Source organism: Xiphias gladius, chromosome 6, assembly GCF_016859285.1.
Source record: "Xiphias gladius isolate SHS-SW01 ecotype Sanya breed wild chromosome 6, ASM1685928v1, whole genome shotgun sequence".
Taxonomy (NCBI): domain Eukaryota; kingdom Metazoa; phylum Chordata; class Actinopteri; order Istiophoriformes; family Xiphiidae; genus Xiphias; species Xiphias gladius.
Window position 1 is genome coordinate 10,078,554 of NC_053405.1, and position 27,719 is coordinate 10,106,272.

General features: G+C 40.4%; 1 protein-coding gene across 1 annotated transcript in view; it reads left to right on the forward strand.

Moving 5' to 3' along the window:
* The window catches only part of dennd1b (DENN/MADD domain containing 1B), a 112,013-nt gene that overhangs the window by 44,873 nt on the left and 39,421 nt on the right, over positions 1-27,719 (forward strand). The window contains exons 5-12 of the mRNA XM_040128521.1: positions 488-607; positions 6,177-6,246; positions 7,973-8,053; positions 9,374-9,433; positions 13,034-13,087; positions 13,693-13,803; positions 21,978-22,078; positions 24,461-24,506. Of these exons, the coding sequence (XP_039984455.1) occupies positions 488-607; positions 6,177-6,246; positions 7,973-8,053; positions 9,374-9,433; positions 13,034-13,087; positions 13,693-13,803; positions 21,978-22,078; positions 24,461-24,506 (643 nt within the window). The remainder of the gene's footprint in view (positions 1-487; positions 608-6,176; positions 6,247-7,972; positions 8,054-9,373; positions 9,434-13,033; positions 13,088-13,692; positions 13,804-21,977; positions 22,079-24,460; positions 24,507-27,719) is intronic.

Sequence of the window (27,719 nt, forward strand, 5' to 3'; positions counted from 1 at the left end):
GTCTTCCTTTCTACATAATATAGGTCCGGTCAGGCCAGCAGCTCTGAAAAGTACCCGACTCTTATTTTCAGCGTATAAAATGATATGTTAAAATTCCCTTTGTAAAGGCAGAGAGAGTGAGGGAGCTTGTAAGGGGAGCACTGTATGGTCTTTTACTGAAGCTGAGCTGCTGCCATCTAGTGGTGTAGGGATGCACAGAATTTCTCTGGAATTTACCTTAGGATTTGAAAAGCTTTTACAGGTTTCAAGTAGCCATACTGAAAATATGTGACATTAGATTTGGACTTTGAGTGGAGATTTAGCTCATGGTGAGACTACTATTTGTTTCTGATCTAGGTAGATCAAATTGTTTTTTGATATATTGTATTTCAAATTTACAAAATTTTATAGATTTACTCCAACCTATTGTATTCAGTTGATGTTAAGGCCTTTTGTGGTTTGGTCATTTGTGAGTGTTTGTGTGTGTGTCCTCTGTGTCTGGTCCCAGGGTGTCCCAGAGTCAGGTGGGGCAGAATTTCACCTTTGTGCTGACGGACATCGACAGCAAACAGAGGTTTGGTTTCTGTCGACTCACTCAAGGCTGCCGGGTCTGCATATGTCTGCTCAGGTAGCGCACACACACACACACACACACACACACACACACACACACACACACACACACACACACACACACACACACTTACATGCTCTTTTAATCGTGTTTGACTATTTTATGAAATTAGTACTCAAGATGCTTATATTTCTTTTCTTCTTTTCTTTTATTCTTCAAAATCATGTTTTCCTAATATAGTAAGTCTCATTACAATCTTTAACATATCACACACTTTGTTATTTCTAAAACAATAAACATATTCAACTACCATAAATTAAACGGATGTCAAAATAGAGACGACTGGATGTCCTAAAAGCTATTCTGCACTTCACATATTAAAAGATTTAAAGTCAGCCATTCACTTCCTGAAGCAGAATCAAGGGAATATGTGAAACAAGACTTGTTCAAAAACCAGTGTCTTTATTTACTCGTTCAAATAACCAAGACTTGGTCTGTTCTGCCCTTCTTCAAATTATCTGTGGATCACTGTCAGAACTGTTTTTTTTTTTTTTTTTTTTTTTTTAAGTATCTGCATTTATTTCTCAAGTGTGATGGAAAAAAATTAATTTACCAGATCTTAAAAGTGAACCCAGATTTTTCCGAGAACATTTCCATTCATTCTCACACTACACACTGAGCTGCACTATGCCAGGATAACAAATTTATATTCTCATCTGCCCACACAAATATGTTAGTGATGTGCCTATAATTATCCAAAAGTTTAGCAGTTTTTGATATTTCATAGGTGGATTTATCATATCACAGGGTACATAAATGAGGACACCAAACCCAGGAAAATTTCATTTTCTTCACATAATTACTCTCCAACAAAGGATATTACCATTTAATTCCCATGTAATTGCATGTTGACACAATGTTTTTACAGATGTATTTACCTTACCATTACAAAGAAGGAGCACTCCAGTGCCAATCTCAGTGGACAGGCTTTTGCACTTTAGAATAAACTGAGGAAAATCTAAAAAAAAAAAATCAATTTTTAATGACTGTATTAAGTAGTTTAACAAACAACAAACTGGAAAAGGAGCACAAAGCCTTTTCACTCCTGTAAATGCTGCTCTTGCCTCCGTGTGTGTGTTTGTGTGTGTATGTGTGTGTGTGTGTGTGTGTGTGTGTGTGTGTGTGTGTGTGTGTGTGTGTTGGGTGTGTGTGGCTGTTGATGGACAGTCGTGGGTTTGTCGCTGCCCTGATGAGCTGCTGTGAAGAACAGTGTCCCTCCTCCCCACACCACCCACCCTTCCCGGCCAGCTTCCATGGCCTTTGTCTTTCTTTTCTCTCTGTGTCTCTCTCTTTCTCTCTCTCTTTCTCCCTCTCTCTCTTTTCTCCTCGTTATTCGGCTACTGCCACAGTGCGACAGCAAAGACGCTTGGCCCATAATTATGCATGAAGCTTCGCTGCCAATTAGCAGAGGCTCCCCTGTCCCTCTCGCTGAGTTAGACATGCTAATTCATTTGACATATGATGTATAAAATTCATTATGCATTCTGAGTAGTTTGCATGGCTTGCTTCATTTATAATAAAATAACATATAGAAAGTTTTTTTTTTAATTCAAAATTGTTTGTGTGCTTCCCATATGCGTTATTCTTTCTTTTCTTTTTTTTTTTTTTACCCTGATCTTTTTCCTTTTACTATCTTAAATAACCTCAGTGTGTAGGGAAAAGATAAGTTGAGATAGTCTAAAGCATAACGAACATTTTAAATTTCTCACTGAAGAAATGAAGAAATGTGTAATTGAAGAAATGTGAGAAATCTGTAAATTAAGTTCCTGTGTTCAAGGTTCTTGGTCAGAAGTTTATTTTCTCTGTATATAGTTCTTTAAGCTGGTTCCATTCCAACATATTCATTATGCAAGCCAGTATTAAAGAAATTATAAAAGACTGCTTGTTTTAAAAAATTTAACTATAGAAAAATGGCACAAATACAGATTATGTTAGTTGTTTATCTTAAACAATTATCGGTTAAAATGTTTCTAGTTAAAATCTAAAGCACGAAGGCCCAGGCCCACTAGTTTATATTAATTTAATCTAGTATTTCCCATGGATATAAAATAAAAGTAATTAAAACAGTTTGCGTCTGTGTGATTGTTGAAGTGCTGGGACCATAAAATTGTCACCTCTGCTTACGGGAGGAAGTGCCTTAATGAGTAGGACAGTTTTATGTGTACAGCCCTTTATAGTCTCATTGCTTAAGCCATGGCCAAAAGGGCCGGGCAAAACGTCCAAGAAAAAAAAACACACACACACACACAAAAATATGGTATTATAACTTGTTCTATTTTATACTGTCTTCTCTCATTCTTTGCCTTCTCTCACTTTGAAGGGTTTTCTGTTGAACATGTGAGTAATTCAGAGATTTAGAATATGGATTTCTTCAGTTTTATTTAATGGCTGAGGCTTCAGGATACATTTTAGGGACTGCATTGCTCTGGTTAGTGGTCACTTATTGGGTTGCCAGAGGACACTTCCTTCCCTGTACTTAACCCTTGACCCGAGAAAGTAAAGGTGTAATGAAATCTTCCACTGAGCGGTCTACAAAGTGTAAAATGACTTACGATTACAGGTGCCTGTGCATTAACGGAAATTTAAGACTCATCTAAGGAGCAGGAGGAAGTGTCATGCTTAACACATAACCGGTACCTTATGGTAGCAAAAAGGGCTGAGATTAGTCCTCCAGTATTAAGGTTTCATCAAACAAGTAAGTACCGATGTTTATAGGCATGATGTGTGTGTGTGTGTGTGTGTGTGTGTGTGTGTGTGTGTGTGTGTGTGTCCACAATCTTTGGAGATTTTATGGATGGTTTGTTTTATTTTACTCTAGATTTTCATTGTAGGTAGATACAATGATTGTGAAAACTAATTTTGAAAAACTCATTTCAGCTACATTGGTGTTTGTGTGTGCTCCTATCTATAATAGCATAATTATAAGTTCCGAAGGTGCCTCCATGGCCCTGTCTTCTGTTACATATTTCCGTGCTGTTAGGTGGTCTGAGTCTAGGATGGAGAGCACGACGGACTGTGAGTGGGTCGAGATTAACTGGTTCATTCTGTGAGTACATGGCACTTTGAGAAGACATGTGTTTAAAATGGCAGGAGAGATTGCAGGGCCCCCACGCACTGAGCACTCCAGTGATGGATGCTTCTCTCTATCGGAGGATTTGCGAAGCACAAACAGATCTGAGCAATGAACTGCGACGAGTAGGAGTATCTCTCTAAGCTTTCCAAACTTTAACTTTGCATCAACAGCGGTGGGGGGTGTTGGTGGGGGGGGGTCGGATGGGTATGTACAAAAAAAACAAAACGCACAATAAAACAATACTGTTCATTCTACTGCATTTGAATAAGGCATAAAAATCCATTACCCATTGTAGGAAGATATTAGAAGAATATTGATAATTTGGGGTTGACTGCCTTCACCAGTGATCATGCATTTTCCTCTAAAACAAAGGATTTACAGCACCCTGATGTCGGAGTGTAATGACTGTGAGATCTGTGAGGCCTGACGGCTGCTCTGACAGCAAGAGTCCTATTTACATCCCCTTCAACTGTGAAAAATGAAGGATTAATATCCAGAAGCCTGGCTTTTTTAAATACGAGACATACGAGAGGCAGATAATACAGAGCCTTTGTTCTCCCCCTTAGTCTTTATGTCAGACTGAACTTTTTGTGTAATGGTTAGATGTAAAATGACCCCATATGCAGATGTTTGTGTTGTATGTTGTGTGACGTGGCAGAAATAGGTCTTCAAGTTGATATCCGGTCAGCTTGTGAATTAACATACGCGTGTTTGATTTAGTGTCTCCTGCGAGGGTGACCTGATTGCGGTAAATCTCCATGCAGACGTCAAAATATTGGCATGTTAAGAGGCTGATTGTTTCAGACTAATGGTCACTCAGCCTCTCTGATTGGTGCGCTTGGCTGCACTTCTCCGGGAACCTGGCCTGTCATTGGCCCCTTGCGGATTTAGCAATATGAAAATTTGCATTAGGTTCACTTTATTGTTTTCTTGTTGTCTGTTAATTCCAGTCTGCAGAGCAGCCACTGACCCATGCCCTGGAAGCTCCTCAGTCTCCAGCTAACTGCCTGAGCAAGACCTCTTTGGCTTATAAACTCACACACTCAAAACTCTACTTTTACAATTGTATTATTTCATAACCATGGAAATGCAGATTTTAGCTGCTTGTCAGATTTTTAATTTTAATGACATTATGGTTTTAATGACTTGTATTTAAGACTGTCTTCCCTTACTGACATTAACAAATATTCACCAAATTCACAGAGCAAATATGAGTCCACTTTTGATTGACTGGCTCATTTGGCCACTTATTTATTTTTCAACCCTTGCATCAAGGCAAGTTAATGAAACATTAATTGGAGTTTCTGTTTATTTCATCGCAATGCTAAGAAGTGCTTATCCAGAATCATTATTCATGCAGTGTTCAAAACTGCATGTTAAAAACCCAAACTAAGTAAAAATTCAATACCTTGATAGGACACCATGTTTTTATTATTTGATTACATAACATTAAATGAACTGAGCCCTCACAGCTTTTATGCCAAAAGAAAATGTTGGCCATCTTCCACTAAGAAAGCAAGTCGACTTGGCCAAGAATATGTCAACTTTGTAAAGAAAGCCATGCTGCAGATGCTTTTAGCTTATGGTGGGTGTACTTAGTGATTAGCTTTAACACAAACACTGAAGTATAAATTATTTTGAGCTTGTTAATGAATTTATTTATTTTACATTAATTACATAAGGCAAAGATTTTTTTTTAATATGTGAAGGGCATAAAAAGAAGCACAGAGAGGGAGGGGAGGAGGAGGAGGAGGTGGAGGAAGGAGGGAGGGGGGAGGCAGGAGGCATCTTGGGCTGCATTTTTGTTAAGCCTGTGCATCTGGGAGCAGCATGCTTGTAAACCATAGCATCCCTTCTCATCACATGAAAGCTTGGTGTTTTTTTTGTTAAAGCATCTAAATGTATTGTTTTTTTCTTCTATCCTCTCTTCCTATTGGCTTAAAGAGTAGAAATGACAGGAATTCATAGCATGCGGAGAATAGCATCCTGGGTATGAAGAATGTGAAAATAAGGACTAGATAGCATTTACTTTTTTTTTTTTCATTTTGTAACAGTGACTATACGATTTGGAGTAGCTATAGCTGGGGACACAATCCATTTTCAGTGTCCTGTGTACCGTACATTCGATGTATTAAGCAATAGGTCACTGACATTAGCCAGTACATACACCCAGTAATATTGCAAGACTGTATTTAAAATCTTAATGCTGTTTACATTTTGCAGTGTCCAGTGGATAGTGAAATAATTTATAGACGTTGTGACAAAGATAGAGTTATGACGCACAAAAAGTTTTCAGAGGGCTGAATCTTTCTGCATTTTCTTTTACTTTAACATCCAGCAAGAGTATAGACTCTGTCATATATATGACATTACATGTTCATGTGCTTTCATTCTGCACATCCTATTTGTTTATTATATATGATAAAATGAATAGCAATTTTTGCTTGTACAAAATGTTAATACATACTTTTGTTTCTCTGTCTCTTCCAGTTATCTACCATGGTTTGAAATCTACTACAAGCTGCTAAATACCCTGGCAGACTACCTAACAAAACAACAGGTAACGATCTCTTTAGACACCTACTACTTGTATCATTTAAAATGTATGTACATTAAGTGCTAGATAAGTACATAATTTAAAACATGGTAGTAGGATTTGAAGGAGAAACAAGCACACAGTTTTGTGTTTTTGAAACTGTACCGTGGTAAGATATTTTCCTCCATTCTGTTCTCTTTTTCTGAGTGCTGCATGTTGTCTTTTCTGTGCAAGTTTTGTTTGCCGTCTTGGGCTTGACTTGGCTTCTGTTGTTAGCGACTACAATGTTGACATTTCACAGACCAAACGCTGATCTGACACTGGAAGTTATTCCTGATGATTTACTGGAAAACAAATCGTTAAGAAAAAAAAAAAAAACACACACACATGCAGACAAATGCTCCCATTTCACAAAAGTATTTTCCCCTGACTATTCACTGCATTGTACTAGCAAAGGGAGGGGAAATGTAAAATATGCAACAAACTGGGAAGATGTGCAGCATCTAGCACAGGGTGTAGGTGATGTTCCCATGTTTAGACTGAAGAGAGAAGAAGAAGGAAGGAGGGAGGGAGATGGAGCAAGGAAGAGAGGCGGAGAGCTTTGGGACCGATTTCAATTGTCATGTAGTCACTGCTTCCCTCAGAGACCCTCAGAGAGCAGTGATCAGGACTAAGAGTCTTGCTAAAGTAGACAATCACATAAACATACACACATTTCTGTGACTGAAAGGAATTCAGTAGAATAATCTAACATGTATATATATAGAGACAAGCAGAATAGGACTCTTTGTGTGTGGAAAAGGATGTGGAAGACAGAGACAGAAACATTGCTGAAAATCCTGGGTGACTGAAGTGTTAGTGTGCGTGATTTGGTTTCTATTTACCCCGCTGTCCGTTCCAGGCGAGAGGGAGATGTTGACAGACGAGGGAAGACAGAAGAGCGATGAGGGTTTAAGGCGAGGGGTAAATGAACTGTTTCCCCAGGCCGTGTTGCTGACCATGCGTGTGAGCATTGAGCCTCTCATGACAGGAGGCTGTTCGATTGCACACACACTTTCCTCCCACCCATCTTCTCTTTACTGTATATTGCCGCCGATTTCTCTTGGGTGTCTGTTTCTCTCTGGCTCAAACATGCACATACATATATACACACACACGTGCACATTTCCTCAAACAAGCAACAGCTCGTAGCCACCAAAACCAAAACAAAGTTCTCTGAAAGGGCAACAGAAAAAGAAGCTAAAACAAACAATGCCCAACCTCTGTGTTCATAGTAGTTAGTTTAGTTTAAGTACAACTTGCAAAGTTTTGTCCCACTCGGTTTTCCAGCTAGAGGCCTTCAAGTGTAAATAGCAGTCTTGTCGTGGCGCTCATAAATGCTGGAAGAATAATCTTGGGGCCTGTTCTGTGGTCAGTCTAGCTCTCTGATGGCTTCTTAAAGCCCCTGTCGTTAGAGTGTAGACCCCTGCTTAATTACTGACGAGCGGTTCTTGGCCATAAATCAACATTACTGGATAATCTGCAGCCCTACGCTCAGCCCTCTTTTAACCCCACTATTGCTCGTTAAACACGTGTCAGTCGGATGTTTTAGAGCCCTTCAGGCCTTGCTGCAGGATTGCCCTCTTCTCTGCAGCAGCGCTTGTCCCAACACTGTTGTTAAGATTGATACATAACTTGTGACATCAACAGCACAAGTAAATAAAATTCACGTGTACTTTATTTTTTGTTGTTGTTTGTTTCTCTCCCCCAGGAAAATGACTTGAGTGACATGCTGAATTCTCTCTATGATCTGCCCGTGCCAAAGCCCTTCACGCCAGTCAACCTGAGTGTGGTACGTATAGATCTTATATTCCCCCTTATCAAATGCAAGACAGCTGAGAGTAGACACGGAAAGAGGGAGAGAGGGCCAGGTAGGTTGCTCTAGTAGTGGATTGCATCAGGAGGGAGACTGAAGAGAAGAAGAGGATATAATAACAGTTGGCTGAAGTAGTTAAAAGTAGAGCGAAAGACACTAACGACAAAATGTGTAATAGAAGAAAGTTGAGACAAAAAGGGAGGAATAATGAGAACTAAAATGAAATTGACACAAAGAAGAGAGGAGGAGACAAAGATGGCATGAAAACAGACAAAAAGAAAATAGGGCAGACAGGCAGAAACAGGGAGAGATCAACAAAGGAAAGAGGTTGGAAAGGAGGAGATAAATGAGGGAACAGCAGAGCAGACAGAAAGTGGAGAGCAGGAAGAGGTGAAGATACACTAGGTAGGAAGAGAGAGACACAGAGGGCCCACAACTGACATTCTGTTTGGAAACAAGAAGTGGCGCTAACAGGTTTTTGTGTGATAAGACCGAGCTGGACATGTTTAAATTTGAAGGGTCCTTTCACAACTCGTCATGTCTCCCGCTTATCAAAAACTGAAATGGCTTAATGATCCTAGGTCCCTCAAAGTCAGCCCGTGTTTGTGTTAACTCTGACACAATCTCTCCTTCTGTGTTTCCAGCCCATACATGAAATACTCACTCTTAAACAGTTTTCACTCCCATAATCCTGGCCTGTGTAAGTAGAATATAATGGTTTTCAATGGGATTGCTAAACTCGTAGTATTTTGCTCAGTAATATCTCTATTTTTGAGTTGCTTAGACTCCACACCGTAATGGGATCAAAAGAGTTTCAGTGTTAGCCGTTGTCCTTGAGGACCTTCGCTCCGTTTTTTGAACCAATTAAACAAGCAACTCTGGGTCTTTTCTACGGCATAGGTCTCAGAAGTATACGAATCTAATTACGCAGACGAATATACAACATAAGACTAATATGAGGTAATCAATATATTTCTATGAAGGTTAACAAGGTCAATTAAGATTCCTTGTGATTTATTTTTTCTTTGTGTCAGTTTTTTTTATCAGCCTTCTATGTGAACAAAACCTTTTCATCTGAATCTCAGAGCTTCATTGGAAAAGAAGCCCCGGAGAACAGAGGTGATAGCTTCATCTCTTTTCTGTAGGAGCCACTAGTTTGATATTTAATTGATGAAGCAGAATTATTCCCTAAAAGAGTGGTTTTTGTTTTATCATGGCAGCCAAGACGAAGGATCATTGTCCCCTTTCATGTGTGAACCCTGTTTTGCTCTCTCTCTGCCTCTCTCATTGTGCAAGAATGAGCAGTTGTATATTGCCACTGGGCAAGTACTGAGAGATCCGCGAAGCAAGGAGCCGGTGAGTGGAGTTGAATGAGTGAATAGCAGAAATGGGAGGAGGGAAGGAGGCTGCTGTGAAATATGAAACCGCTGCTGTACTAATCGCATGGGAGCCACGGCTTTCCAATTTGGCCAAATAAGCTGCGCTATCTTTTTAAATATAACAAAAACAAACTATCCTGGGCCTTGGTGTATGTTTCTTCTCCTCTGGAAAACAATCAAACTTTGTAAATGATTAATGCCATTCCACTCTGCTATATTCTCTCTCTGAATATCAAAAGTTTTTTCCCTCTCTTTATGTTTAAAGCAAATGCAATTGTGCTCAAAAAATCTTCTTGATGCCTTTCCAGTTAACCCACTTTCAATGTTTTTATATAAACATGTCATCAAAAGAACAAGAAAAAAAAAAGCAGATAAGCAAGCAAACAGCCAATAAAAGCCTGCATTGAGTTGAGGCGCATGGCTTGTGATTATCACAATGCCATGACTTTGTAGACCAATGGGGAAGGAAACCTTATTTAGCAGACAGAGGAAGGAAAAAAAAAGTCAGGGATGCCGAGAGATTTATACTGTACGGTATACTTTACTGCTTGCATGGCAGTTACAGGGGGTGTCCTTAGCCTCAAATTTATTTCCCAAAGTCCCTGATCTTTTATCACAATTTAATTTTTTGGCTCATTGAGTTTTAATTATCCTGTTACTTGTCTTCTTTTCAGTGGGTTTACGAATTGATTTACCGAAGATGACGTTGAAACAAAGATTTTTAACAACACTTGCTTTCCACATACTTAGTATTACTACAGGTGCTGAAAGATTGTTTTATTTGAGATGATTTAAAAAATGGAGCCAATACAGTTTTAGGAAAAAGCTGTAAGGGGCCTTATTTTCAGTTAAAGTATGAATCATTTAAATTTTCAGGTATACTTTAATGCACTAGCATTTTTTCTATTAGAAACTATTCAGCTCTTCAGTATATGTGTACTATAAAATCCATACAACTAATTACTAAAGTTCATTGGCTGTCTAGCCATCTAGTATTTCATCTGGTTATACATGTGTAATAAATTTTGTTATTATTTGTGTAGTAGCAGTAGTTGTTTTACAGTAAACCATTAGCTGTGATGCTAACTAGCCTACCTTTGCTTCTCAGCTATGGTATATTCACAAACTAAGCTATATTCCCCTAAAAAGAAAAATCTGTGGCACAGCACATCAAAATTTACCCAAGATACAGTAATTGTCATCAGAATAAACAAATTAGAAACATTAAGTACTACTTACTTTTCCAGCTGCGCATTATTCAATGGCAGAAAAACTAGGTGGTGGTTTTGCTTCTGTCTTGCTTACAGGCAAATAGCACCTTGTAAATAAAACAAGTGGTAGATGTTTGAAATTTTTAATCTGCCAAGATTTCTTTTTTTTTAAACATAATATCCACTTATATATCAAACTTGTATATTTAGCCTGCTGCGATGGAAACAGGGAAGAAAAGAGCTTACGCTCAATTCTAACAAATTCTTACATTACATGCGTATTCAGGACTTCCTACCTTTTAAATGCAAGTGTTGCGGCTAAATTTAAAGTAACAGTTAGATAATTATTATTTAACTGCCATGTCAAAAATAACAGTTTATTTGTTTTTTGTAGACACATTTTTAAGTTGTAATGGTAGCTGTGCAAAATAATACAAAATATGGCTGTAATAATTCAAACATTTCAACAAATTTTCCTTCCGTAAAAGAAGTGTGCACAGGAGTTGACAAATCATATGCTCATGCACATTTATCTTAGGCCCAGGAAAAAAACTCAAAAGGCAAATTCTTGGTCCCAGTTTAGTGTTTGTTTGTGCTCCATGTTTATCTCCTCTAAGATCCATTCGACTACAACAATCACCCTCCTTTGGGAATATGACAATTGAATACTCATGGTAATTGTTTTTACATTTTTCACACATAATACGAGCACTTAAGGAGTGAAATATTTTAGTTTGTTTTACATTAAACTAAAAGTTCCAAAGTCAACCACAGACAAAAAGTAACTGGCTATGTGCTGGCATTTCTTTCTCTTTTAATTATTACAGATAATGAGTTATATGCTCAAAGACTGTCACTTAAGACTAATTAGCAATATTCTTTATACTGATGGTGATGGAATTTTTAGCAGTTGGTTGAAATTTCCTGCTGCTGAATGAATATAAAATTTAGGGAAATTTCAGTGTCAGGCACCACAACAGTACTGATCAGCAGCACTTTATGTAGTAACATGCTCATGTCCAACATTGTAGTTACTGGAAAATGTTGAATCAGTTAGCTAAATAATGTCGTGGGTTAGGATTAACCCCACGCTGTTCAAATTGTTATGATTTTGCTCAGGACATTAAGCTGATATTTTTCCACTGTCGTGGTTTTTTAAATTTCCATATATTTTCTCTCTGACTGTGCCGGGCTTTCTCTCTTCTCTTGTGGTCTCGTGTCTCTATAATAAGAGACATCTTTCTCTCCTGGTGGTGATACTTGTGGTGGTGTTGCTGATTTTGAATGGCTCTCTATGTTTACATATTCTTAATCATGTTGTTTGTGATATAATGTATAACTGTCAAGTTGTCTTATATTTATAGAATTTATTTGGGAGGCATTTTAAATATCTTATTAAATAAATATTTTTCTATTTAGTGCATATTGACTGAAAAGTTTGCCACAGGGGTGCATTTGTGTGCAGTCATATAAATTGGAAAAATTTGTTTTCTAATCAGACTTAGGTTATGAATGCAATGCCTTCTTGCAACCAACTCTCAGGTGTTGGATGCTATTCTTCCTGCCACAGGGGCCACAAATTAAAGATATTCTCTAATATTAGAGCAAATGCTGACTATGTGCTAGCCTGAGATCATTTGTTCAACAATTTGCATAACAAGTCAATTGTAGTCACAAGTGTTGGCCCTTTACAGATGAACAAATTGTAGTATGTTACTTTAAATACTGTGCTTACTCTGTGAGAGAATCTACTGTACACACCACAGTAGATTTAAGCAAAGACCTGCAACAGATGGTGGCTTGAAGGCCTAAAGAAACGCAGGTGTACTAAGGATACAGGAGAGCATGTGTGAGAGACGAAATGGTGTGTTTCAGTTGGAGGTTTGTCTACCTGTCTCCAAACCAGAACCTCTCTCAGGCCCCTTTGATCTGTACACTGAACCTGCCCTGCTCTCCCAAAGTGAGATAGGCAGCCCTGTGATCCTCTAAACAACCTGTGTGTGTCTGTGCGGAAGCACACGTGCGCACATGTGCGCGCATACTTTGTCTGTGTCTTGGTGCTGCACAAACCGTTTTAATGCTTAAATAAAGACTCAGTTTTCCACCGGAGACATCACCCCACTCTGTGTCTATGGGGAACTGAGCTGGTATTGAGCTTTCTCTGTTCTGTAGGCCTGATAAAAGCATTGCCACAGTTCAGACACCAGCTCAGCAATTCATATAGACAGAGCTGAAGATGAGCCATAAATGATAGAACAAAGTGAACGGCCTTTCCCCCCCTCTTCCCCTCATTCTCTTCTGTGTGAGTGGTATGCTTCACTTGTGACCTTCCCTGTTCTTTCTCCTGCATGTTTGTGTTTTCGCAGCACTCCTACTTCATCGCCCCGGATATCAATGGATTGCCAACTATCCCTGAGAGTGTAAGTATTCATGGAAAAAGAAAAGAAAAGAGACAGAAGGAGACAGGGGATCCCTCTCTTCTAGAAACATCTCTCCCTCTAATCGTTTTTAATCAGATACACTTGTCACCTTCTGAAATTATTGCATCATCCTCTTGTTGCAGTTTTATCTCCTGTGGTGCTCGTACTTTTAATGTCGAAGTTCAGTGATCACCACGGGTATTAGAGGACTCAAACTGAACACGTTCTTTGTTGAGTTTCTATTCAAATTGTAGCTCAGCTTGAGCATTCCAGGTCTTTATGGCAAGGGACACCAGATGAAAACAGTAGTGAATCTGACAATTTAAGGCAACATTGACTGATAGGATATCTATTTTCTAAATATGACTGCATCGAATGGATAAAAGGCGTAAATGTAAATTCAATCTGTGTTTCTTGTCCATTTATTTTTACTGCAAAATAATATGTGCAAAGGTGCAAGTCCAAGTCAGTTTTTCAGCCACTACTGCATGTGTCTCTTTATGGCACACTGTGGAACTCTCACCATCTGTAGCATTGACAGTTTACTGTAAGCTAAGACAGTTTGTTAGGTACCTGCATATCCTTCTGTTCGTGTCTATCTCCAGAGGAACATGACAGAGTACTTTGTGGCTGTGGACGTCAACAACATGCTCCAGCTCTACGCCAGTATGCTGCACGAACGGCGCATCATCATTACCTCAAGCAAGCTTAGCACTGTGAGTTCATTCCCTCTAAGTAATTCTCTCAGCTGCAGTCGGCTCTGCCCTGTCAGGCACAAGGGGAAAATAGGTTGGAAAACAGTTAAAACATCCTAACTACTTGAAGGATGATTCATTTCAAAACATTATTGGCATAAGTTTCCTACACATTTCATTCAAGTTTAGGTTGAGCTTTCAGTCATAAAATGTTATGCTTTGTGTTTTCAGTTCGCCATGTTAGATACTGTGGGATTCTTGTACACTATCTCTCTTGCATCCAAACAATTATATCATAATGTGAGAAATGTAGCTAATTTATAGGCAAAAAGAGTCTCGGTTGCAATTTTTGGCTTCATATCAAATTCAGATATGGAATTACTATGCCAAAAAAGTATATAGCTCAAATGTAATTCTCCTCATCAATATTCCAGCAGGATATCAAACCCTACGTAGTACGATGAGAATATTTATCTGACATGGATACACTACTTGTACGGAGAGAGTCGAACTGATCTGCCCCCCCGACCCCTTTTCACCAAGGCATCCTGCGGTCAGACAGCCGCACTATCACTAAACTCTGACAAGCTATGAGATCCACACTAAAACTGGATTATATTTGACCGTTTGTTTTATAACTGCAACATATTAACGGCCAAAAAGCCTTAAATTATCGGTTATTAGATGTCTTAGTTCTTTCACATAATTTAAAGTCCCTTCTCTCTGTATGAGCGAGGATATCTCTCTGTGTCTTTCTCCCCCTCTCCCTCCCTCTGTTCCTCATTCCATCCTCCCCTTGTTATCTTTGAGACTGATGAGGCAGAGCCTCATGTATATGACAGATGAGATGGAAGAGGGAAGTGATGTCATCCAAGTCCTATCTGTATCTGTAGTGTAGCTGGTCCTGCCTTGGTATCTACAAGGCTGCAGAACACTGAACAGCCGGAGGGGCCTGTGGTGGTGATGGGTGCTGGAGGAAACGGTACCAAGGTATCCCACAGGAGCCATAATAAGTATGAGCTGTGAAAATTACCCAGCCCTGAGAGAGTTTCACCTGTCTCCCCTCAGCTCTTCAGATCAGCAGCACCTCCGCTCAGGGTCTAGGCAGCACACTGTGCTGTGACACAAGGGTTACACGATGTAATTTATCAGACTCAAGGGTGAAGGTGTTTTTCTTTTTTAGAAGGAAGAGGGAGTGGAGGTGATTTTTGTCTGTGATTTACAGTTTTCTGCAGCTCGCAGACAAATCTTCGCTTTTTTTAAACAAATATATGCCGACAGGATATTTTAAGAGCTTCCCCGTCAGACCTTTACCTCTGTGAGGCTTTTATCCTCTGCAATCCATCATCCACTCATCTGTCTATCCATCCATCTTCCTAAGGGAGAGGTGTTTTGGTTTGGTAGCAATATATGTCAGGCACTGTAGTACAAAGGTATTTTCACATCTCCACTGGGATTACTAGCAGGCCTAGTGTTATTACTGCTTCTGTGATGCGTTATTTTTTGCTGTTGGGTAGATTGACCTCCTAGTTCAAGTTGAAATGGCTGTAATGATTCTTGAGGCCAACTATGTAAACGTGTACATGCTTAACTGAAAAGAACGCAGCTCATTATCCACACCACTGTCTTGTGATCAAATATCTGAAAGGATGAGAAATATATAATTAATGTCAGAGTTTGTCAAAATGTTTGTTTAAGTGAGTGTTAGCAGTCACTGGATAGACAGGTAATATTTCTATAGTCTGCTTGCCACAGATAGAGGATGTATGAGAGATGGTATTGTTAGTAACATCGTTAGTACCATCCAGCTGCTTTTCACCACCTTTGCCTGTCCAGCCTCTCAGCCAAGCAGAGAGAAACAAGGAATGGAAGGAGCAGAGGGAGAGCGAAAGACACACACACACACACACACACACACAGATATACTGCATTTATTCTGCCTGCTCTAGGTGCTGCCTGTGTTAAAGCCCTCGGTGAACCCACTGTGTCAGTCTGTCGGTACATGGCCGGCGTGTCTCGCAAGCAGCCAACAGCAAAGGAATAAATCATGATCTTACAACAATGCGTCAGTTGACTTATTGCTGTTTCGTGACCAGAGGTGAATGGTATCACTGTTTTAAAAGGCCGGTTGGCGGTGGCGCAGGGGCGGGAGCCAGCCGAGCGTGCAGCCTTGTCATAGGGCCGTATAATAGGGCTGCATCAGCCCTTCCTCTAACTAGTCAGTAGGGAGGACCCCCACCACCATCGCCCCATCACCCTCCATGTCTTTCATCTGCCGAGGCCCCCCAGCTCTCGGCCCAGCCTCTGCCTTGCCTATTGCCCAAACTCACACAGCTCGGCCCCAGCACCAGCTGACAGCAGCCCTCTCATCAGCCTGTCAGGCCTATGCTAACAAGGAGCTATCCATCCACCATGCCCTAGAGTGCCAGCTGTCTCTCTGTTTCCTGCCTTTTCCTCTGTTGTTCCGCTCCTCTCTTTCCCTGACTTCTCTCTATCTCTCTATTTCTCTCTATCTTAGTTATTCCTGCTCACTGACATATTATTTTCTGTCCACCTGTCTCTCACTCACTCTCGCTGCACCTCTCTTTCTCTGACTTTGCCTCCTTCTTCCTCGGTGTCTTAATGTCTCTCTCTGTTGTTGGGCATCTGCAGAAGATCGAGACATTCTCCCCCTCCTTCCTTCACTTCCCCTCAACAGACTTATCTCAGCCCCATGCCATGTATCTGACTTAACATTTGCCACTGTGGCCGTGTATGTGCACATGTACATGTTGTGGGTGTTTGTAAGTTTTTTGCATGCATCTGTTTGCGTGTCTTTTGCACACCACAGGTGTTTCTACCGTATGCCGTATGTCTTTCTGTGAGAGAGTCAGTGACTGTGTGTGCATGTGTGGGAGGCTTGGCGCTAGCTGTTACCTGCGTTGTCCTGTGTGCCCTCTCCCTCCCTCTCTGTGCCACCTACTTGTTTGTGGCACACCTGCATTGTGCCGGGCCTGACATCGTTATTTGTCAACAGAGGGAAACGCATAGCGCCTGTAATTGGTGACTTACTTGATGCAGGGAAGGGGAGAGGGAAAGGCTAACACAGTGATAAACAAACTGGAGAAATGAGGGAGAGGTGGCAAAGGACAGTAGGAAAAGAGGGGGAAAACAGAATAAGAAATTAAAACTTAGGATGTAAATGAGACTGGGAAAGGAGAGGAGAGAATTAAATTTGGAGAGTGCGTGGGGACAGAGTTGGAAGGAAAGGCTAGTGGAGGGGAAATGAGTGTTTAAGGCTGGAGTGAGGAGGTCAAGAACAACTCTGGTGATACCATTCCTCCTGTCAAATTGAATTACACTGCCTGCTGCAGCAGTTATTTGTCTCACACTCTGCTCTCACTGTAAGTTAACATGTGCAATAGGTTCCTTCATCTGAGAAAAGTAGATAAGCAGAGAGAATAGGTGTTGATTATATTTCCAGTCTGGTAAAAGGGCTCAATCACCTTTTTACTGCCCCTTTATATGTAATATAATCTTAGAAAGTGGTGTACGTAGGCCCCCATAGTAGCTTTTTCTCCATTTTTTGTCGGAGTTTCAATTCAACATGTCCAGTTGCTGAGGTAAAGAGGAATGGTGTGGGTGTGTGGTACTGACAGAGTCTACAGAGCTCAGAGATGCAGTATTGAGAAGATCTGAGGTCTCTGGTGGGTCTAGTTCTTTAGGGAAGCATCACTGTTGAGCGGTTGTGTTGCTGTTCAGGCATTTAGAGGGACAAGCTTATCTCAATATGATGATGTATGAATATGGAGAGCAGTTTTATGGCTTGTGAGATGCCAGAAGAGTTGTGGTAGCTGCCCAGAGAAATTAGCAATTTTTTTGTTAACTGTGCAAATCTGTGTCATAATACTGCTTTTTGGTTAATTCTCTATAGAAAAAGCACATTAGCTATATTCCTAAGACATACCAATTCCAGGCATGTTTTAACTGTATGGTATGATCAAAGTGGAAAAGTGATATAATTAAGTCCTACAGGTGGGTGAAAAATTAAAGGGAAAACCTTAAAAATGAGTGGAGAAACAGGATGACAATGCCCCCATCCATAGGGCACGAGGGGTCACTGAAAGGTTTGACGAGAATGAAAATTATGTTAATCATATGCTGCGGCCTTTAAAATCACCAGATCTCAAACCAGTTGAACACATATGGGAGATTCTGAACCGACATGTTAGACAGCGCTCTCCACCACCATCATTAAAACACCAAATGAAGGAATATCTTTTGGAAGAATGGTGTCCATCCCTCCAGTAGAGTTACAGAGACTTGTAGAATAAAGGCCAAGGTGCACTGAGGCTTATCTGGCAGCACATAGTGGCCCAACACCTTACTAGGACACTTTATGATGCTTTTTCCTTAAAAAAAAACAAACAAACAACATAAAGTTGGTTCAAGTGTGCACAGCAAAAAAAATTATTATTTTTTTTTGTTCAGTGTGCTGTTGATATTATTGTCCCACAATGCAATGCAGAAAGGAAATGTAGGAGCTGCTCACAGCTGGAAAATGGTAAAACAAATTGTAAATGGTGGTAAAAGAGCTTTATGAACACAGAGAAAAACCAAAAATAACTATTAAATCTTTGGGAAAACATTTAATGTCTCTTTTGTGAAGTTTGTCAGTGACATTTCAAAGTTACAGTTTGATTAACATCCAAGAGTGCACGCATAATATAATTTTCTTGTTGGTTTTGGAAGATTGGTCATATTTTTTTGTATATGAACTGCAAAAACAATATGCGAAGACATTTAATATGTAGTATAAACTTTACACCATTAGTATATAGTCTGGAATTTGGACACAGCAATTGACTCACGCCCAGACCAAATCATTGACAAAACTGGTGTGTGACCTCTTAGCTTAGGTTTATTGCTACGTACTTCAAAGTTGCAATGTAAATTTTTTCTCTTTACTTCAATCTTCCTTCTTCTCCCACTTTCACCTCCTCCTCTTCATCTCTTTAAGTCTCTCGGCCTCTCCCTTTCTGTCTCTTCTTCCTTTAGTGTCGTTGAATGGATCTGGGAAAACCAGTGATAGTATGGACACTTTCTGTCTCAGCTACAGCACACTAAGAAAGCTCTTAGGGCAGAACCAAAGACCTTGAATGTTTTTTTGAAGCAGGCTGCTGCTTTATAATCGGTTAGTTTCTCTCAGAGGAAGGGGCAACACACACACACACACACACACACACACACACACACACACACACACACACACACACACACACACACCCTCACACATACACACACACACACACACACACACACACACACACACACGCAGAGAGGCAGGCAGCCCCTCATTACCAGGCAGAGCCCTGGTCCCTGAGGACTGGACCCAGCACCTAATCCTGTATTTGTTCTTGGGGACTGTATCTGTGATTCTCCATTGAATGGAATATTAAGCACCCAGGTCTTTTGTGGAGCGTGTAAGCCATTTGGCTCCACTCATCTATTATTTATCAGCCTGGCAAATATTTTATCAGCCTTAGCCTCTCATGACCCACTCTCATGTGAAGCCCCCCTCTAAATGAAGAAAAAAAGAGGAGTACAATTTCTCTTTTTTCCAATTTATCTTCCCTTTACTTTTTGCCTCATTCGTTCTAAAACCTGAACAAGGACACAGGGATTTGTATTAAGCTGAATTAGAGAAGCAAATATGTGAACTATTCCTCTGCAATTCCCTCCAAGTTATCTTATCTCAGGCACACTGCCACCTACATCGCTTTGGAGATAGCAAATAAAAGAAAACAGAAATCTAGATTTGCTTTATAAATCATTATCTTAGTTTCAGTACCCCCCCCCCCTCCCTCTCAGCCAACTCCCCCAAGCCAGCCACCCAGCCTGAGGAGAAGAAGAGAAGCAGAGAGAGAGAGACTCCTGTTTTCTCTTTCAACCTGAGAGTAAATCATGCCAGTTGGGGGACTCACCTTGAGGCCTGGTGGAGATAATTGGAGTTGGTTAGCGAGGTGTTCTGTGCCATTACCTCCTGGTACCAGCGAATGGCTGGGGCTTGTCTTGCACTCCCAGAGGAGGAATACACTCGCCTGTTGGCTCTCTGCTATGTGTGTGTGTGTGTGTGTGTGTCTGTGTGTGTGTGTGTGTGTGTACGTGTGCACGTGCTAGTGTACGTTTGTGTGTATGTATACCCAGAGCCAGATTGCTGACCTCTCTTCATCACAATTTAATGACCCGTTACCGTCATTGCTTTGGAAAAGGAAGAAGTGTGTGTTGGTTTTGATAGTAGCTCTTCCACCAAGTGCTTCACTTTCACACATTAATATTCATAGCATTGATTTATTTTCAGAATTAACCAAAAAAAAAACAAAATGTTTGCCAGGGAATTAATCCTGACAGGAGCGTGGCATTGTTGTGTTTTATTTGAAGACAGCAGGCAGCGTAAATATGCATATGCAGATACACAGAGCAAGACACCAATTAAATGTTGATTAAGTCCTAACTATTGTGGGACTGGGTGTATAAGAGATTGCACGGAGACAATAAAAAAAGATCATGGCTTTTTTTTCCCGGTTGATATGAAAAATGAATGCAGTTAAACATGCAGGGAGGGAGGCACATGGGCACGGACAAACACACACACACACACTATTTTTGTTTATAGCTTTTCAGATGTCCAGGCTTGATGTTTGGGTGGATTCTGAGGGGTGTGGCCCTGTTTCTTTTTCTCTGGCAGTGGTGGTTTTCAGCCGCCAAGCTCGCCCACTTTTGGCCGGTCAATTGTGACACTGTGTGTGTCAGTGAGCAGGGGGTCTCCTGGTAGTTGTGCTTGTGTGTGTGATAGTGTGTGTCCGCTTCACACATTGACTGTGAAGCTGCAGCAGTATAACAGCGGCTGCTGCTCCGGGGTCCCGGCGGTATTGGCCTAGCCCGCAGTCTCTCTTGGCTAACTCATGTTTCATTCTTTGGCAATTTGCCCTAATGAAGTCCCGCAGGAGCCCCTCAGACCTCTGTTCTCTTTCCATATTTAATCATGTTATTTTAATCTGGGGGATGAGCTAACGCCTCTTTCTCCTGCCTTGTCTGTGTGTGTGTGTGTGTGTGTGTGTGTATGTGTGTGTTGCAGGTCATTACTATAGCTGGGTTTTCATGAGCTGGGATGTCAAGAGGGGGATGCTGGCTTTAAGACAATGGGAGACAATGGCTCTAATTCTATGTGTAATGTTGGTCTGACAATGTAGACAGCTTCTTTGAAAATGAATGTCATATTCATGTGATTGCTTCTCATTATTGTTAAAAAAGGGAGGTTACTTATTCCATTTTTCCTCTTAGTCATAGTAGTTGGGGTTATTTTGATTTTTTTTATGGTTACTGTCAGCACCGTTTTGGGCTGCTTTTGTTGCTTTTATGCAGGTCATAGTAAAATTCTTACTTTGACATTTAATTGAAAAGCAGTTCATTATGAACACGGAGATGGTATTTGCACTTTTTTTTTAAAAACAGGCTCAAATCTGTACTTTAAATTAGTTTTTAATTTAGATTTGTACTGCCATATGCAATAGTAGCAATATGTTTGCAGTGATGATCCCCCACCACTGTGTTTCTCTTAAAGACAGAAACACAGTAATAAAGACCAGCTAAAGACGGGCTCCTGTCAGCTGGATGATCTTCAGCTTTCAGTCTGTTCTCTTCTCTTCCTCCAATAATTGCTTGCAAGTCATGTGTTCATCACTATCACATCTGCACTAAGCATGTCAGTGTACCATGTATTTGTGAGCAGGATTAAAGGCTAGCAACATGTTTGTCAGTGATAACTCAATGAAATCAAAGTAGATCAACGCATCAATAAAAGGCACCACAACATCAGCAAGATGTGTAGATGTGTAGATTTTTTGAAAACAGGATATTAACAGGATATTGTTTGGATGGAAATAGAACTCTTGTTCTCTGTAGATCTAGGCATTGTAGAAACCTAGTTAAATAAGCTGTTGAAATGTAATAGAAACAAGAAAAGAAGGAATATCTGTATTTAAGGCAAATTTATTGCATTTAAAACACTTGCTGCAATTCTTTCTTAGGGTCAGTTCTTGGGATTAAAATCAATCAAACTTTGAGCACAGAAGAGTTTTTCTGCCTTTAATTTTTTGGTGTCGTGGAAAGTTATGTTGAGTATGTTCCTCTTGTCTCCTTCCCTTCTTCTGTAGTTAACTGCATGTGTCCACGGTGCAGCTGCTATGCTCTTTCCCATGTACTGGCAGCACATCTTCATCCCTGTACTGCCCCCGCATCTTCTGGACTATTGCTGGTAAGGCCTACCACCTCTGGAAAACACAAACACACACACACATTCAATCAGGATCATCATAATAAATGTTAACCCCCCCCCTGTCACTTTCTCTCCTTCTTTCACTCATTTTCAAGCCACCTTCCGACACACACGTGCACACGCAGGCAACAACTGACACAGACAAGTAAACGCATACCACGCCACGTGTGCTGGTCACGCACTGAGCTCTACCGCTAAAACCGTGGCGTAAAAGTGCAGATGCACATGTTCACACATTCTCCCACCCGATCTTCGAGTTGTTCTCACGATTCCTCTCGTTGTGCGCCTTCTCCTGTGTGGCGCCTCAACATAATGAACAGCCTAGATCACCTTGCTCCATATTTCATGCCAGTGCTAGCGCTACACTCTCATCATCTTAGCCCTCTCAGGGGTTCATTACTACCCATCCAACGCAAATCCTAAGAATCTGAATGGACTTGATTGAAGCTGAATGGGGAGCAGAAGTAATAACTCATCTACAAATCTACATGCGTTCAGGTCAACTTCAGATCTGTACGTGTTAAAAGAAAACGCAGTGTGGGGAAGTCAGCTTATGTAAAAGGAGCTGTTTTTTGTTGAATCACTGCTGATAGCTCATACAGCACAGGGCTTTACCATGAGGGACACATCAGCTTTAAAAAGCTATTCATCACTGACAGGAAAATGTGATTTTCAACACTCTGTGGAGACTCATCATTACCTTATTTAATCACAAGGGTGTTCTCCATGCACTGATTAGATAACTAAATAATATTACATGCTGTGTGTGTGTGTGTGTGTGTGTGTGTGTGTGTGTGTGTGTGTGTGTGTGTGTGTGTGTGTGTGTGTGTGTGTGTGTGTGTGTGTGTGTGTGTGTTTGTACTGTACATATGAGTTTCTCCGCTTTCTGGTGTGTAATGTGTGCATGTCTCTGTGTGCATGTTCATTAAAATCAGTACTGTATATTCATCAAACAGAGTGGACATTGGCTACAGCGCAGAGCTACAGGCCTGCTGTTTGTGTTGCTGTTGCTTTAAGTTGATTACAAGCCTGTGGCTTCTGAATCATTCTGGCCAGGAATACAATGACCCAAAGCTATTTGATTATTGCTGCCTCTGTAAACCTCATCATAAAAATGGTTTCTATTATTTGACGGTTTTTGTTGATTTTATTCATCTCGGTAGATGGGAATCATACTACACATATGATTCAACCTTTCCATGCTAGTTTCAGTATGAAGATAAGAAGATACTTTCTCAGCCTACCATCTTATTAGAGGAAAAACTCCATTAAATGTCTTGCAAAAGCAGTTATTACCATTACTGATAATATTATTTTTATGATTATACTGGATAGTAGTATTAATAGCAGTTGTAACATTATTCATCTCTGTATTTTTTCTGCAATGACTTTCCTGGTAATTTTATGCTTACTGATGCCTGACAGTTTTAAGACAAAATGTACAAAACTACTTTGAATCCCATTTTAACACTTTAATACGCAAGTCAGTGACTGAAAATCACAACTACTCATTAGCAGCAGAACGAAGGAGAAAGTTGTTTGTTCTTTTTAACAGGTAACTTTAACTCTTTAAAAACCAGTCCAGTAATACCAGAGCAGTTTGATTTTTCTGCTACACACACCGGTTAATTAAATTTTGTATCCCATATTGAGTGTCATGGTAGTCCTTGGGAAAATAATTTTGAATAGTCAGCGGTCGTGCTCTACATGTAATATGATTTGGTAAAAACAACATATGGAACAACATATGATGTTTTTTTGCCTGTGTTATGATTATGTTATGACGAATGCGGCTGTATTAAAATATACAGTTCAGATTACTTTCAGTACATACACTGCACATCTGTTGTGGTGCAGTAGTTTCCACATAATTTCCAACAATGATAAAATAGATTTAACTTTTAAAATAATCTTAGCTTTTCTTATTTCTAAGTCTTTCAGTCTTTAATTTATTTTTTATTTTATTTTTGTTTTTCAAATTAATAATTTTAGTCTGTAATACGTAAAAATAATCACAGATGCCATTACAAATTATATCACAGTCGGGTCATGTCTACATGGCATTCAGGTTACAATTGTATAATACAGTGAAAAGCAACAAATCATCGCATTGCAGAAGCTGTAATTTATGCCAGTTTATTGCTAAAGATTTATCTAATATCAAAATAGTAATGTAATACATTTCTGCAGCTCAACTAATCTGTTAATCAAAGAGTACCCTCGACATCAAAGTTTTTACTTTTTCAGATGGGTGTTTGAAATGTGCTGTGCTAGTGTAGCCTCCATAAATATTTCTTTACTCCATGTAACCATCTGATATTGATATTGCTCACAGCTTTGTTTTCCTCTCTCCATCCACAGTGCCCCCATGCCATACTTTGTGGGAGTTCATCTTAGTCTGCTGGAGGTATGTTAGTTAACCTGTGGGTATCCGTATGTATATGAATGTGTCCTTGTCAGTTGATTTTCTTTAAAGGAATAAAAATCATTTAGGGAAGGTGCTGTAAATTTATATTGTATTGCTGCACCTGCTATGGTGCTATGGTAAATTTCGCAAAGACAATTTTTGGCACCTCCAACACATTGAATCAAAAAAAAAAAACTGACAGAATGTTTTTTCCCCTTTAACTCCCTCTCTTGCTTGTGTGCATTCTTAACCAGAAGTACAAAAAGACAGAGAGAGAGAGGCAGAAAAAGCATCTGCAAACAAAGAGCTTTTCTACTTCATTGTTAAACCCTGTGTGTTGGCTGGGGGTCACCAGCACCGCTGTTGTGTGTGAATGCATGTTGCAAGCACGCGCATATTTGCGCTTATGTGTAAATGTTAGCATGTAAGTGTGTGTGTATGTGTAAAATTGTGCAAAGGCATATGTTGTAATTCACGTGTGTGTGTGTGAAATTGTGCAAAGGCATATGTTGTAATTCACGTGTGTGTGTGTGTGTGTGTGTGTAAAATTGTGCAAAGGCATATGTTGTAATTCACGTGTGTGTGTGTGTGTGTGTGTGTGTGTGTGTAAAATTGTGCAAAGGCATATGTTGTAATTCACGTGTGTGTGTGTGTGTAAAATTGTGCAAAGGCATATGTTGTAATTCACGTGTGTGTGTGTGTGTAAAATTGTGCAAAGGCATATGTTGTAATTCACGTGTGTGTGTGTGTGTAAAATTGTGCAAAGGCATATGTTGTAATTCACGTGTGTGTGTGTGTGTAAAATTGTGCAAAGGCATATGTTGTAATTCACGTGTGTGTGTGTGTGTAAAATTGTGCAAAGGCATATGTTGTAATTCACGTGTGTGTGTGTGTGTAAAATTGTGCAAAGGCATATGTTGTAATTCACGTGTGTGTGTGTGTGTAAAATTGTGCAAAGGCATATGTTGTAATTCACGTGTGTGTGTGTGTGTAAAATTGTGCAAAGGCATATGTTGTAATTCACGTGTGTGTGTGTGTGTAAAATTGTGCAAAGGCATATGTTGTAATTCACGTGTGTGTGTGTGTGTAAAATTGTGCAAAGGCATATGTTGTAATTCACGTGTGTGTGTGTGTGTAAAATTGTGCAAAGGCATATGTTGTAATTCACGTGTGTGTGTGTGTGTAAAATTGTGCAAAGGCATATGTTGTAATTCACGTGTGTGTGTGTGTGTAAAATTGTGCAAAGGCATATGTTGTAATTCACGTGTGTGTGTGTGTGTAAAATTGTGCAAAGGCATATGTTGTAATTCACGTGTGTGTGTGTGTGTAAAATTGTGCAAAGGCATATGTTGTAATTCACGTGTGTGTGTGTGTGTGTAAAATTGTGCAAAGGCATATGTTGTAATTCACGTGTGTGTGTGTGTGTGTAAAATTGTGCAAAGGCATATGTTGTAATTCACGTGTGTGTGTGTGTGTGTGTGTGTAAAATTGTGCAAAGGCATATGTTGTAATTCACGTGTGTGTGTGTGTGTAAAATTGTGCAAAGGCATATGTTGTAATTCACGTGTGTGTGTGTGTGTAAAATTGTGCAAAGGCATATGTTGTAATTCACGTGTGTGTGTGTGTGTGTGTGTGTAAAATTGTGCAAAGGCATATGTTGTAATTCACGTGTGTGTGTGTGTGTAAAATTGTGCAAAGGCATATGTTGTAATTCACGTGTGTGTGTGTGTGTAAAATTGTGCAAAGGCATATGTTGTAATTCACGTGTGTGTGTGTGTGCGTGTGATATTTGTCTGACAGTTGCGGCAGTGGCAGTATTTATCACACTCTGCATCCATGACAGACCCCCTTTCCGCCACTACATAATTAGTCCAGATCAGCATGTGAGCCTCCACTGCACAGCCTGTCAGAAAAGTGACAAACTAGAAATTCACACACTATGCTGTCTCGCCACCATCCACCCCCCTCCACACACACACACACACACACACACACACACACACACACACACACACACACACACACACACACACACACGTATACACACAGAGAAAAAAAAACATGCAGACAAACCCATACATGCAGAAACTTGTCAAAGTACAGCTCTGTCCCCTCCCCACATCATTAATGACTGCAGTACTGGCTCCTCATATTGTGGCTGTCTAAAGTAAACTCCCGTCGCGTCGTATGACGCTTGAAGGCGAACAGCGTTCCCCGACCATCAGAGGCTTGTGGGAAAATGTGCAACTCCTTTCCCTTCATCTCCATCCATTCTAATCATTATTTCACAAAGTCTTGCATTTCTGCCTGCCCACTGGCACGTTTCTGAGAACGAGAGATAGGAGGAGGGAAAGGCAGAGAAAAGAAAAGAAAAGAAAAGGCAGAGATGGGTGATTTTCTACGGGGAGAGAGTGGGAAGAAGGGGGCCAATTACCAGTGTGGGCAGTGAAGCCACCTGCCAGCGCATCATCTCTTTAATTAATGGAGCACTGACGCCGGTCAGTGCTACAGGAAGCATCACCACAGTGTCAGGGTCACTTGCACATTTACACACGTTCATACACACGCTTAAACACACACACACACACACACACACACACACAGAGAAACATTCAGAACAACACACTTGCTTGTCTTCCCTGTCTTTGTCAAAGCAGGAATCCGTTTGTTTAGCTGTTTTTCCGGGTGTGTGTATTAAAGCTCCTCTGTGAGGCACTGAGGCCCCGCTGAGGCTGTGGACGTACTAGTACCCACGCTGCTAACAGTATATACTCAGGTTCCACCACTTACTGGACTCTTGCCATAACAGCAATATATAATTCAATCCACTGACCAGCAGACTCCAGACCTTCTCACACTCCCACACTTGTCTGGTTCTCCTAATTTAGCACTGCTTCACAGCAACAACTGCTAGTGCATATGTATGCCTCCTTACTACCTGCGTTAGTGTGATCTTTCCCACATTTTATATCATTTCCTGCCTACTTTTTAGCCTGTTTACATACCTACCTTATCGCCGGCTTGGCTGCCTCGCTGCTTGAGTTTCAGGACATCTGTCTGAGTTATTGTTCTCTCTCTGAGTACGTACCGCTAGCCTGGATGTTTCTTGCACCCGTTGTTTGCTTCTCAGGCTTCTTTGCCTGTGTGCCTGTCTGGCTACAGTACTTTCTTCCCACTTCCTGCCTGCTTGCTTTTCTGCACCCAGGGACTCAA